The sequence below is a fragment of the Bombina bombina genome, chromosome 6, assembly GCF_027579735.1.
Source record: "Bombina bombina isolate aBomBom1 chromosome 6, aBomBom1.pri, whole genome shotgun sequence".
Lineage (NCBI taxonomy): Eukaryota > Metazoa > Chordata > Amphibia > Anura > Bombinatoridae > Bombina > Bombina bombina.
In genome coordinates this window covers 1,041,297,235-1,041,312,939 of record NC_069504.1, presented here as the reverse complement: position 1 = coordinate 1,041,312,939, position 15,705 = coordinate 1,041,297,235, and the positions used below count along the sequence as shown (strand labels likewise).

Below are 15,705 nucleotides of genomic sequence, written 5' to 3'. Positions count from 1 at the left end.
TATAAAATTCTAATGAATTTGTTCTGTCGCTATTGCTATTAAAGCTACATACATTGCAGTAGTTAGCATTTTATAGATCTGGAATTAAATCTCTATTGTTTAACCCTTTCTACAGTGAAAAGTTCCATTCATGACATTTTGTTTTAAACCATATTTGCCTGTTTCACTTCTGCAGGAAAAAGCCGCCAGGAAGACTCTTTTCATGACATATCCAGTACAAACAGTTATGCAGATGACATGGACGCAATGAGTGAGGAGAGTCCATTGCCAGCAGCGACAGATGTGACCCAGTAAGGATTCTTCTTTACGCTTAGAGTAGTATACCAGGGAGCATGCATTGAGAATATATTTCTATCATCTCATTATCAGAATCCCCTTTGTCTCTCCATCCCACATGGATAATTTCTCAATTTTGTCTGCCTCTTTTCTATGTTTGATCCACTGTTTTTGTCACCCTTATGTTCATAACAGCAGTTATTTGTCTCCCCTTACAGCACCATGAGCAGGTGAGAGTGTGTCTCTGCATGTTATGTATATGTGTGTGTGTGCATGGTGTCTCTAGCTTTATATACACAAACACATTGGGCCAACTTGCAACTGGTAGAAACCCTATCCACTGGTTTAAGATACAGCAAAAAAGTAAGATAAAAAAAAAAAAGAGAAGTTGATTGCGCAAGAAGATGCTTAAGGTGGCAAGTGTAAAGAAGTACCCGTATTAAAATATCTTTGTCTATGTATATCACAAAAATTAAATAAAAATAATAATAATAATAATAATAATAAATAATATCTACAAGGGTAACAAAGTCCAGAGTGATATATTAAAAACACACTTTTTAAGACAAATTAATCAAAAATAAGCAAGTATATGATTTACTAAAATTATATAGGTGAAAGATAGTGAGATAATTAGGACAGGTGTGCCTCACTATGGAAGCACTATCGTTCCGAGCAACGTGTTTCAATTTCTTTTTCAAGCTTATTATTTGTATTCAGTTTTTGTGGTATACATAGACAAACATATTTTAATACGGGTATTTCTTTACACTTGCCACCTTAAGCATCTTCTTGCGCAATCCTCTTTTTTTTTTTTTTTCAAACTAGTTTTATTCTGAGGCTCTTTGGGGGAACCTCCGTATTTTGATTGCTTGTGTGGTTCACCTTCTGTGCTGGTCAATACTTTTTAACTTTTAAAAAAAGTAAGATTATCCAACATCAGGGCCCAATGATCTAAAGGTCTCTGGGTTGGCAAGATTAGTAACCCCTTAACCTAAAAAAAGGACTTACATCCAAGAGCTGGAGTTCCTGAGCTTCAGGCATCTGTCTGCATATGGAACATGAGCATGATCAGTGCTCTGGTTCCATATGAAGTCAGATGCCTGATAGTTACAGACAGTGACACTGCGTGTGTCTCCGTCTGTAATGATCAACTTCTTGTGCTGTTGGAGGCGGTGTGCAGCATAGAGGCGGAGGGGGGAGGGAGGGGTTGGAGTGGAAGGGAGGGGCCCTATGCTACAGAAAATGTTTTGAAAGGAGAGGGAGGGATGGGAACTAGCTACAATACAGAAAAGGGGAATTGGAAGTGTGAAGGCACCCTCACTAATGATCGTAGGGATTGAGAAGGTAGAGGGCACCACTACGCTACAGAAACATATTTGAATTAATAAATAAAATAAATAATCAAAAACATATAAACTGGGTGCTGGCAGACAGCTAAGTTGCGGGGAGGGTTATAGAGCTCTTTGGGGGGATTAAGGAGGTGGGGTTGAGGAGGGATCACTACACTTTGAGAAAAAAAAAACTAAACTGCATACTGGCAGACTTTCTGCCAGTACCTAAGATGGTGGTGACCATTGGGGGGTGAGGGAGGGAAGAGAGCTGTTTGGGAGGGATCAGGGAGAGGGAGGTGTTAGGTGGGAGGGTATTCTCTACTCTGCATCAAAAATTAGCCTTAGAAGCTAGTTGATTAACCCCTTAACTTCCAGGAATTTCAGGTAAGGTGCGCAGCTGCAATTAGTGATCCCAGGGAAGCTTTTATAACAGTTGGTCATATGAGTGCAGTAGTTGTTTGTAAATAATTTCAGTAAAAAAATTCAAAGTTTGTGAAAACTGTGGCATCAAATATACCAAAATGGGCCTAGATCAATACCTTGGGTTGTCTACTTTAAATATATATAGTTTTCATAGGTAAATCAAAAATCAAGTTCTGTTTCTGTTTAATCAGAGTGATAGCAATGCTAAAAATTCTCTGGTACTTTGGGCAAGTTTTTCTCTGATATTCCCGGTAGTGAAGGGGTCAAAGAATGCTTCTGTTTCCTGATGGAATTCTCAAAAGCCACTTTTTACCCTGAAAATAGGGTGTCTCGCATACTGCATTTTGGTATTGGGAGGAGTTTCATACATTACAAAAGTACACAATAAAATTTGTATTTTAATAATCATTCAAAACTAATAATTGAACCATTCACACAAAAATACAAAGGAAAAAGTTGTATTGTTAAGGTGTAGAAAAAAATCGTAAAAACTTTGTATGTGAATTACACAGGAATAAATCGTATTAAATATTCACAGCGTAAATCGTAATTTTTAAGTACACTGGATGAAAATTTGATAATTGGGAAAGTCTACTAAAAGGATATGCTCTATTTAAAAAATAAAAGTTAAATTTTGACTTTCATGTTCCTTTAAGGTTTAACTACAGTGCATTAAGAACAATTGCAGCCATTGTGATGATACAGATATATAACATTGTTTGCACCAGTGCTATTTTAGTTACCAGATTTACACAAAAAGCCGCTGTGTTTGCTGTGAGAGCGTTCATGTGTAGGTACATTCTGATGCTATTTTGTTTCACTCTTAATGATTTTTTTTTTATCCAAGTGCTTCCCTGCCACTGTGTACGTTTGTCATGCTTGCTTTGTTCAGTTTGTCTGTGTGCTCTTACTTGTTACACATGCATTAAAATAATATGTATTTTAACGGGACATTATGGTCAAAATGTAAATGCTCATAGATGAATTACATCTTTGAATTGAAACATATTTTCTGTATACATGTATTGGCACAAATGCTTTTTGTAAAAGTGATCACTGATTTACAGAAAGATTACAAGTAGCACATTATAAGTTTACTGCACATGATGTGGTCTTTCCGCAATCAATTTCTATTGCGCAGGTCTTGAATAATCACGATTGTGTGCGCGCATTCACTTTTTACGCAACAATCCTTTCCGCACTCGAACAGCTGTAGTTAATGCTTTTCCGCAACAAAAATGTTTCACATAAATTACAAAGAACACATGGGGGTCAATTTATTATTGGTCAAATTGGGCCAATTCACCCTGTTTCAGTGCGAGCCTTCAGGCTCGCCGGAAACAGGAGTTAAGAAGCAGCAGTCTATAGACTGCTGCTCCTTAACTCATAAGCCACCTGTAAGGCGGCGGACAGCAATCCACCCGATCCTATACAATCGGGCTGACACCAGATTAGCCGCGAATCTGCAGGGGGCGGTATTTCACTAGCAGTTCACTAGAACTACTTGTGCTGTCCGCATTCAGCGATGTCTGGCGGACATGATACGCTGTACTTTAATGAAGTCATATCAACACTAATGTAGCTATTAGAAATATGCTTACCAGCTAGTAGTCAACGCGTTTTGGCTTGATTTTGACTACTAGCTGGTAAGCATATTTCTAATATCTACATTGTTTTTGAAACCATCTACACTATCGATTTTAAATTCCACAGGACACCCCAGGAAGTTTAGTGAGGAATTCTAGAGACCATTGGGATCTACCACATGGATTCTCACCACCATGGAAACAAGTTTGGCATTTTTCACTTTTTCACTAAGTTTATTTTTTACTGACTAATATTTCCCATTGTTGCATCTTTTGGAAACTATTCAGCACATCATTTTCATTGTTGCATTTTATTGTTGCCTTTTTTGGACAGTATTCAGCACATCATTGTTTAATTTACCTTTTGGAGCATTGATTTAACTGTTCATATCCCTTGTTATATTCGCCACTTTATTTACAAGGTTAACCTATAGGAGTCACATATTATATTGAAGATATTGTAGCTAGCCTGTTACCAACAACAAGATGTGGTGAATTTAGAATTTGAAACAAATACGCTGCTTGATTGGTCTGCCCACTGGCGTCTTATCTGCATTCTATTCTTATTGTTTTATTGTTTTTTAATATAATCATGGATCCCTGATTTTAGTTTATTTGATGTAAATTCCCCCTGCTGTTCACCAGTAATTCAGGACTACACAAGGTCTAATACACATTTGAATATACGTTCAGAATCTTAAGTCTTTTATTTAGGCGCTCTGCACACAGACCTTATATCAAAGTTATAAGGGCTCAAAGATAGGAGATCTTGGTTTTAGAAAAAAAAGCTGACGCAGGGATTTTACATTGAGATACATATACATACATAGAGAAACGTGGATTGGGACCTATCTATCAAGCTCCAAATGGAGCTTGAGGGCCCGTGTTTCTGGCGAGCCTGCATGCTCGCCAGAAACAGCAGTTATGAAGCAGCCGTCACAAAGACCGCTGCTCCATAACCCTATCCACCTGCTCTGAAACCCAAAAAATGGTGTAAATCCGTGTCACAGCGCACGTGAGCACCCAATAAGAGCGCACTGTATGATAGCTCCAGTGTGAAAGATAAGCTCTGAAGCTGAAACAGTTTCGTCCGGCGTTGTATTATATCCCAGCAGCAATGTAATAAACAGTGCAATCACATGCCTTACATGCAGGAGCATGGGGCTAAAATCGACCTGCATTTTAGTGAACCTAGGCCCTGGGTTAAAGTGGCGTCAAAAGTGTCAGCACACTCGAGCGCCTACAGAGAGCATCCTGCTGCAGCTCCTCCCACTTGTGACACCTCCAAAAAAAACTGCATAGTTATATAAACAGCTCTCAAACTAAAATTTGCCTTTCTAAAATTCTTTGACGAACCTCACAGTGCCGACGAGACTTCTTATATAATCTCGCCAGGGCAGGGAGCTTTAGATTATTAGGCCAGAACAGAGATTCTCTTCTACACAGAACCCATTATAACGAGATAACCAGTTCACAAGGTAAGATTTGCCTTTCTAAAATTCTTTCAGGGACCTCACAGTACTGATGAGACTCCTTAGATCATATTTCCAGAGCAGAGAGTTTTAGGTCGCTGGGCCATTTGCATGTTCACGTCAGATCACTATATTTTCCATCGTTGCATTTGCATTTTATTTTGTGTCTCCTTGTTATCTCACTGTATCTTCCATCTGTTTCTCACACTCGTTACACTTGCATTGCTATATGTGTCTCCATATACTCAAATGTGCTCACTGTATCTTCCATCTATTTCTCACACTCGTTACACTTGCATTGCTATATGTGTCTCCATATACTCAAATGTGCTCACTGTATCTTCCATCTATTTCTCACACTCGTTACACTTGCATTGCTATATGTGTCTCCATATACTCAAATGTGCTAACTGTATCTTCCATCTATTTCTCACACTCGTTACACTTGCATTGCTATATGTGTCTCCATATACTCAAATGTGCTAACTGTATCTTCCATCTGTTTCTCACACTCGTTACACTTGCATTGCTATATGTGACTCAAATGTGCTCACTGTATCTTCCATCTGTTTCTCCCACTTGTTACACTTGCATTGCTATATGTGTCTCCTTATACTCAAATGTGCTCACTGTATCTTCCATCTATTTCTCAGACTCGTTACACTTGCATTGCTATATGTATGTGTCTCCATATACTCAAATGTGCTCACTGTATCTTCCATCTATTTCTCACACTCGTTACACTTGCATTGCTATATGTGTCTCCTTATACTCAAATGTGCTAACTGTATCTTCCATCTATTTCTCACACTCGTTACACTTGCATTGCTATATGTGTCTCCTTATACTCAAATGTGCTAACTGTATCTTCCATCTATTTCTCACACTCGTTACACTTGCATTTCTATATGTGACTCAAATGTGCTCACTGTATCTTCCATCTATTTCTCACACTCGTTACACTTGCATTGCTATATGTGTCTCCATATACTCAAATGTGCTTACTGTATCTTCCATCTATGTCTCACACTCGTTACACTTGCATTGCTATATGTGTCTCCATATACTCAAATGTGCTTACTGTATCTTCCATCTGTTTCTCACACTCGTTACACTTGCATTGCTATATGTGTCTCCATATACTCAAATGTGCTCACTATATCTTCCATCTGTTTCTCACACTCGTTACACTTGCATTGCTATATGTGTCTCCATATACTCAAATGTGCTTACTGTATCTTCCATCTATGTCTCACACTCGTTACACTTGCATTGCTATATGTGTCTCCATATACTCAAATGTGCTTACTGTATCTTCCATCTATTTCTCACACTCGTTATACTTGCATTGCTATATGTGTCTCCATATGCTCAAATGTGCTTACTGTATCTTCCATCTATGTCTCACACTCGTTACACTTGCATTGCTATATGTGTCTCCATATACTCAAATGTGCTTACTGTATCTTCCATCTATGTCTCACACTCGTTACACTTGCATTGCTATAAGTGTCTCCATATACTCAAATGTGCTAACTGTATCTTCCATCTATTTCTCACACTCGTTACACTTGCATTGCTATATGTGTCTCCATATACTCAAATGTGCTTACTGTATCTTCCATCTATTTCTCACACTCGTTACACTTGCATTGCTATATGTGACTCAAATGTGCTCACTGTATCTTCCATCTATTTCTCACACTCGTTACACTTGCATTGCTATATGTGACTCAAATGTGCTCACTGTATCTTCCATCTATTTCTCACACTCGTTACACTTGCATTGCTATATGTGTCTCCATATACTCAAATGTGCTCACTGTATCTTCCATCTATGTCTCACACTCGTTACACTTGCATTGCTATATGTGACTCAAATGTGCTCACTGTAACTTCTATCTATTTCTCACACTCGTTACACTTGCATTGCTATATGTGTCTCCATATACTCAAATGTGCTTACTGTATCTTCCATCTATTTCTCACACTCGTTACACTTGCATTGCTATATGTGTCTCCATATACTCAAATGTGCTTACTGTATCTTCCATCTATGTCTCACACTCGTTATACTTGCATTGCTATATGTGTCTCCATATACTCAAATGTGCTCACTGTATCTTCCATCTGTTTCTCCCACTCGTTACACTTGCATTGCTATATGTGTGTGTCTCCATATACTCAAATGTGCTCACTGTATCTTCCATCTGTTTCTCCCACTCGTTACACTTGCATTGCTATATGTGACTCAAATGTGCTCACTGTATCTTCCATCTATTTCTCACACTCGTTACACTTGCATTGCTATATGTGACTCAAATGTGCTCACTGTATCTTCCATCTATTTCTCACACTCGTTACACTTGCATTGCTATATGTGTCTCCATATACTCAAATGTGCTCACTGTATCTTCCATCTATGTCTCACACTCGTTACACTTGCATTGCTATATGTGTCTCCATATACTCAAATGTGCTCACTGTATCTTCCATCTATTTCTCACACTCGTTACACTTGCATTGCTATAAGTGTCTCCATATACTCAAATGTGCTCACTGTATCTTCCATCTATTTCTCACACTCGTTACACTTGCATTGCTATATGTGTCTCCATATACTCAAATGTGCTTACTGTATCTTCCATCTATGTCTCACACTCGTTATACTTGCATTGCTATATGTGTCTCCATATACTCAAATGTGCTCACTGTATCTTCCATCTGTTTCTCCCACTCGTTACACTTGCATTGCTATATGTGTGTGTCTCCATATACTCAAATGTGCTCACTGTATCTTCCATCTGTTTCTCACACTCGTTACACTTGCATTGCTATATGTGTCTCCATATACTCAAATGTGCTCACTGTATCTTCCATCTATTTCTCACACTCGTTACACTTGCATTGCTATATGTGTCTCCATATACTCAAATGTGCTTACTGTATCTTCCATCTATTTCTCACACTCGTTACACTTGCATTGCTATGTGTGTCTCCATATACTCAAATGTGCTAACTGTATCTTCCATCTATTTCTCACACTCGTTACACTTGCATTGCTATATGTGACTCAAATGTGCTCACTGTATCTTCCATCTATTTCTCACACTCGTTACACTTGCATTGCTATATGTGACTCAAATGTGCTCACTGTATCTTCCATCTATTTCTCACACTCGTTACACTTGCATTGCTATATGTGTCTCCATATACTCAAATGTGCTCACTGTATCTTCCATCTATTTCTCACACTCGTTACACTTGCATTGCTATATGTGTCTCCATATACTCAAATGTGCTCACTGTATCTTCCATCTATTTCTCACACTCGTTACACTTGCATTGCTATATGTGTCTCCATATACTCAAATGTGCTCACTGTATCTTCCATCTATTTCTCACACTCGTTACACTTGCATTGCTTTATGTGTCTCCATATACTCAAATATGCTTACTGTATCTTCCATCTATTTCTCACACTCGTTACACTTGCATTGCTATATGTGTCTCCATATACTCAAATGTGCTCACTGTATCTTCCATCTATTTCACACACTCGTTACACTTGCATTGCTATATGTGTCTCCATATACTCAAATGTGCTCACTGTATCTTCCATCTATTTCTCACACTCGTTACACTTGCATTGCTATATGTGACTCAAATGTGCTCACTGTATCTTCCATCTATTTCTCACACTCGTTACACTTGCATTGCTATATGTGTCTCCATATACTCAAATGTGCTCACTGTATCTTCCTTCTATGTCTCACACTCGTTACACTTGCATTGCTATATGTGTCACCATATACTCAAATGTGCTCACTGTATCTTCCATCTATTTCTCACACTCGTTACACTTGCATTGCTATATGTGTCTCCATATACTCAAATGTGCTCACTGTATCTTCCTTCTATGTCTCACACTCGTTACACTTGCATTGCTATATGTGACTCCATATACTCAAATGTGCTCACTGTATCTTCCATCTATTTCTCACACTCGTTACACTTGCATTGCTATATGTGTCTCCATATACTCAAATGTGCTTACTGTATCTTCCATCTATTTCTCACACTCGTTACACTTGCATTGCTATATGTGTGTGTCTCCATATACTCAAATGTGCTTACTGTATCTTCCATCTATGTCTCACACTCGTTACACTTGCATTGCTATATGTGTCTCCATATACTCAAATGTGCTTACTGTATCTTCCATCTATGTCTCACACTCGTTACACTTGCATTGCTATATGTGTCTCCATATACTCAAATGTGCTCACTGTATCTTCCATCTATTTCTCACACTCGTTACACTTGCATTGCTATATGTGACTCAAATGTGCTCACTGTATCTTCCATCTATTTCTCACACTCGTTACACTTGCATTGCTATATGTGACTCAAATGTGCTCACTGTATCTTCCATCTATTTCTCACACTCGTTACACTTGCATTGCTATATGTGTCTCCATATACTCAAATGTGCTTACTGTATCTTCCATCTATGTCTCACACTCGTTACACTTGCATTGCTATATGTGACTCCATATACTCAAATGTGCTCACTGTATCTTCCATCTATTTCTCACACTCGTTACACTTGCATTGCTATATGTGTCTCCATATACTCAAATGTGCTCACTGTATCTTCCATCTGTTTCTCACACTCGTTACACTTGCATTGCTATATGTGACTCCATATACTCAAATGTGCTCACTGTATCTTCCATCTATTTCTCACACTCGTTACACTTGCATTGCTATATGTGACTCCATATACTCAAATGTGCTCACTATATCTTCCATCTGTTTCTCACACTCGTTACACTTGCATTGCTATATGTGTCTCCATATACTCAAATGTGCTCACTGTATCTTCCATCTGTTTCTCACACTCGTTACACTTGCATTGCTATATGTGTCTCCATATACTCAAATGTGCTCACTGTATCTTCCATCTATGTCTCACACTCGTTACACTTGCATTGCTATATGTGTCTCCATATACTCAAATGTGCTTACTGTATCTTCCATCTATTTCTCACACTCGTTACACTTGCATTGCTATATGTGTCTCCTTATACTCAAATGTGCTTACTGTATCTTCCATCTATGTCTCACACTCGTTACACTTGCATTGCTATAAGTGTCTCTATATACTCAAATGTGCTAACTGTATCTTCCATCTGTTTCTCACACTCGTTACACTTGCATTGCTATATGTGTCTCCATATACTCAAATGTGCTCACTGTATCTTCCATCTGTTTCTCACACTCGTTACACTTGCATTGCTATATGTGTCTCCATATACTCAAATGTGCTTACTGTATCTTCCATCTATGTCTCACACTCGTTACACTTGCATTGCTATAAGTGTCTCCATATACTCAAATGTGCTAACTGTATCTTCCATCTATTTCTCACACTCGTTACACTTGCATTGCTATATGTGTCTCCATATACTCAAATGTGCTTACTGTATCTTCCATCTATGTCTCACACTCGTTACACTTGCATTGCTATATGTGTCTCCATATACTCAAATGTGCTCACTGTATCTTCCATCTGTTTCTCACACTCGTTAACTTGCATTGCTATATGTGTCTCCATATACTCAAATGTGCTTACTGTATCTTCCATCTGTTTCTCACACTCGTTACACTTGCATTGCTATATGTGTCTCCTTATACTCAAATGTGCTCACTGTATCTTCCATCTATTTCTCACACTCGTTACACTTGCATTGCTATATGTGTCTCCATATACTCAAATGTGCTCACTGTATCTTCCATCTGTTTCTCACACTCGTTACACTTGCATTGCTATATGTGTCTCCATATACTCAAATGTGCTTACTGTATCTTCCATCTATGTCTCACACTCGTTACACTTGCATTGCTATAAGTGTCTCCATATACTCAAATGTGCTAACTGTATCTTCCATCTATTTCTCACACTCGTTACACTTGCATTGCTATATGTGTCTCCATATACTCAAATGTGCTTACTGTATCTTCCATCTATTTCTCACACTCGTTACACTTGCATTGCTATATGTGACTCAAATGTGCTCACTGTATCTTCCATCTATTTCTCACACTCGTTACACTTGCATTGCTATATGTGACTCAAATGTGCTCACTGTATCTTCCATCTATTTCTCACACTCGTTACACTTGCATTGCTATATGTGTCTCCATATACTCAAATGTGCTCACTGTATCTTCCATCTATGTCTCACACTCGTTACACTTGCATTGCTATATGTGTCTCCATATACTCAAATGTGCTTACTGTATCTTCCATCTATGTCTCACACTCGTTATACTTGCATTGCTATATGTGTCTCCATATACTCAAATGTGCTCACTGTATCTTCCATCTGTTTCTCCCACTCGTTACACTTGCATTGCTATATGTGTGTGTCTCCATATACTCAAATGTGCTCACTGTATCTTCCATCTGTTTCTCCCACTCGTTACACTTGCATTGCTATATGTGTCTCCATATACTCAAATGTGCTCACTGTATCTTCCATCTATTTCTCACACTCGTTACACTTGCATTGCTATATGTGTCTCCATATACTCAAATGTGCTTACTGTATCTTCCATCTATTTCTCACACTCGTTACACTTGCATTGCTATATGTGTCTCCATATACTCAAATGTGCTAACTGTATCTTCCATCTATTTCTCACACTCGTTACACTTGCATTGCTATATGTGACTCAAATGTGCTCACTGTATCTTCCATCTATTTCTCACACTCGTTACACTTGCATTGCTATATGTGTCTCCATATACTCAAATGTGCTCACTGTATCTTCCATCTATGTCTCACACTCGTTACACTTGCATTGCTATATGTGTCTCCATATACTCAAATGTGCTTACTGTATCTTCCATCTATGTCTCACACTCGTTATACTTGCATTGCTATATGTGTCTCCATATACTCAAATGTGCTCACTGTATCTTCCATCTGTTTCTCCCACTCGTTACACTTGCATTGCTATATGTGTGTGTCTCCATATACTCAAATGTGCTCACTGTATCTTCCATCTGTTTCTCCCACTCGTTACACTTGCATTGCTATATGTGTCTCCATATACTCAAATGTGCTCACTGTATCTTCCATCTATTTCTCACACTCGTTACACTTGCATTGCTATATGTGACTCAAATGTGCTCACTGTATCTTCCATCTATTTCTCACACTCGTTACACTTGCATTGCTATATGTGTCTCCATATACTCAAATGTGCTCACTGTATCTTCCATCTATTTCTCACACTCGTTACACTTGCATTGCTATATGTTTCTCCATATACTCAAATGTGCTCACTGTATCTTCCATCTATTTCTCACACTCGTTACACTTGCATTGCTATATGTGTCTCCATATACTCAAATGTGCTCACTGTATCTTCCATCTGTTTCTCACACTCGTTACACTTGCATTGCTATATGTGTCTCCATATACTCAAATGTGCTCACTGTATCTTCCATCTATTTCTCACACTCGTTACACTTGCATTGCTATATGTGTCTCCATATACTCAAATGTGCTCACTGTATCTTCCATCTATTTCTCACACTCGTTACACTTGCATTGCTATATGTGTCTCCATATACTCAAATGTGCTTACTGTATCTTCCATCTATGTCTCACACTCGTTACACTTGCATTGCTATATGTGTCTCCATATACTCAAATGTGCTAACTGTATCTTCCATCTGTTTCTCACACTCGTTACACTTGCATTGCTATATGTGACTCAAATGTGCTCACTGTATCTTCCATCTGTTTCTCCCACTCGTTACACTTGCATTGCTATATGTGTCTCCTTATACTCAAATGTGCTCACTGTATCTTCCATCTATTTCTCACACTCGTTACACTTGCATTGCTATATGTATGTGTCTCCATATACTCAAATGTGCTCACTGTATCTTCCATCTATTTCTCACACTCGTTACACTTGCATTGCTATATGTGTCTCCTTATACTCAAATGTGCTAACTGTATCTTCCATCTATTTCTCACACTCGTTACACTTGCATTGCTATATGTGTCTCCTTATACTCAAATGTGCTAACTGTATCTTCCATCTATTTCTCACACTCGTTACACTTGCATTTCTATATGTGACTCAAATGTGCTCACTGTATCTTCCATCTATTTCTCACACTCGTTACACTTGCATTGCTATATGTGTCTCCATATACTCAAATGTGCTCACTGTATCTTCCATCTGTTTCTCACACTCGTTACACTTGCATTGCTATATGTGTCTCCATATACTCAAATGTGCTCACTGTATCTTCCATCTATGTCTCACACTCGTTACACTTGCATTGCTATATGTGTCTCCATATACTCAAATGTGCTTACTGTATCTTCCATCTATGTCTCACACTCGTTACACTTGCATTGCTATATGTGTCTCCATATACTCAAATGTGCTCACTGTATCTTCCATCTGTTTCTCACACTCGTTACACTTGCATTGCTATATGTGTCTCCATATACTCAAATGTGCTCACTATATCTTCCATCTGTTTCTCACACTCGTTACACTTGCATTGCTATATGTGTCTCCATATACTCAAATGTGCTTACTGTATCTTCCATCTATGTCTCACACTCGTTACACTTGCATTGCTATATGTGTCTCCATATACTCAAATGTGCTTACTGTATCTTACATCTATTTCTCACACTCGTTATACTTGCATTGCTATATGTGTCTCCATATGCTCAAATGTGCTTACTGTATCTTCCATCTATGTCTCACACTCGTTACACTTGCATTGCTATATGTGTCTCCATATACTCAAATGTGCTTACTGTATCTTCCATCTATGTCTCACACTCGTTACACTTGCATTGCTATAAGTGTCTCCATATACTCAAATGTGCTAACTGTATCTTCCATCTATTTCTCACACTCGTTACACTTGCATTGCTATATGTGTCTCCATATACTCAAATGTGCTTACTGTATCTTCCATCTATTTCTCACACTCGTTACACTTGCATTGCTATATGTGACTCAAATGTGCTCACTGTATCTTCCATCTATTTCTCACACTCGTTACACTTGCATTGCTATATGTGTCTCCATATACTCAAATGTGCTTACTGTATCTTCCATCTATGTCTCACACTCGTTATACTTGCATTGCTATATGTGTCTCCATATACTCAAATGTGCTCACTGTATCTTCCATCTGTTTCTCCCACTCGTTACACTTGCATTGCTATATGTGACTCAAATGTGCTCACTGTATCTTCCATCTATTTCTCACACTCGTTACACTTGCATTGCTATATGTGACTCAAATGTGCTCACTGTATCTTCCATCTATTTCTCACACTCGTTACACTTGCATTGCTATATGTGTCTCCATAAACTCAAATGTGCTCACTGTATCTTCCATCTATGTCTCACACTCGTTACACTTGCATTGCTATATGTGTCTCCATATACTCAAATGTGCTCACTGTATCTTCCATCTATTTCTCACACTCGTTACACTTGCATTGCTATAAGTGTCTCCATATACTCAAATGTGCTCACTGTATCTTCCATCTATTTCTTACACTCGTTACACTTGCATTGCTATATGTGTCTCCATATACTCAAATGTGCTTACTGTATCTTCCATCTATGTCTCACACTCGTTATACTTGCATTGCTATATGTGTCTCCATATACTCAAATGTGCTCACTGTATCTTCCATCTGTTTCTCCCACTCGTTACACTTGCATTGCTATATGTGTCTCCATATACTCAAATGTGCTCACTGTATCTTCCATCTGTTTCTCACACTCGTTACACTTGCATTGCTATATGTGTCTCCATATACTCAAATGTGCTCACTGTATCTTCCATCTGTTTCTCCCACTCGTTACACTTGCATTGCTATATGTGTCTCCATATACTCAAATGTGCTCACTGTATCTTCCATCTGTTTCTCACACTCGTTACACTTGCATTGCTATATGTGTCTCCATATACTCAAATGTGCTCACTGTATCTTCCATCTATTTCTCACACTCGTTACACTTGCATTGCTATATGTGTCTCCATATACTCAAATGTGCTTACTGTATCTTCCATCTATTTCTCACACTCGTTACACTTGCATTGCTATATGTGTCTCCATATACTCAAATGTGCTAACTGTATCTTCCATCTATTTCTCACACTCGTTACACTTGCATTGCTATATGTGACTCAAATGTGCTCACTCTATCTTCCATCTATTTCTCACACTCGTTACACTTGCATTGCTATATGTGACTCAAATGTGCTCACTGTATCTTCCATCTATTTCTCACACTCGTTACACTTGCATTGCTATATGTGTCTCCATATACTCAAATGTGCTCACTGTATCTTCCATCTATTTCTCACACTCGTTACACTTGCATTGCTATATGTGTCTCCATATACTCAAATGTGCTCACTGTATCTTCCATCTATTTCTCACACTCGTTACACTTGCATTGCTATATGTGTCTCCATATACTCAAATGTGCTCACTGTATCTTCCATCTGTTTCTCACACTCGTTACACTTGCATTGCTATA

General features: G+C 38.4%; 1 protein-coding gene across 1 annotated transcript in view; it reads left to right on the top strand.

Annotated features, from left to right (window-relative positions):
- The window catches only part of LOC128664108 (potassium voltage-gated channel subfamily KQT member 1-like), a 327,070-nt gene that overhangs the window by 216,089 nt on the left and 95,276 nt on the right, over positions 1-15,705 (top strand). The window contains exon 13 of the mRNA XM_053718799.1: positions 176-290. Coding sequence (XP_053574774.1) covers positions 176-290 — 115 coding nt within the window. The remainder of the gene's footprint in view (positions 1-175; positions 291-15,705) is intronic.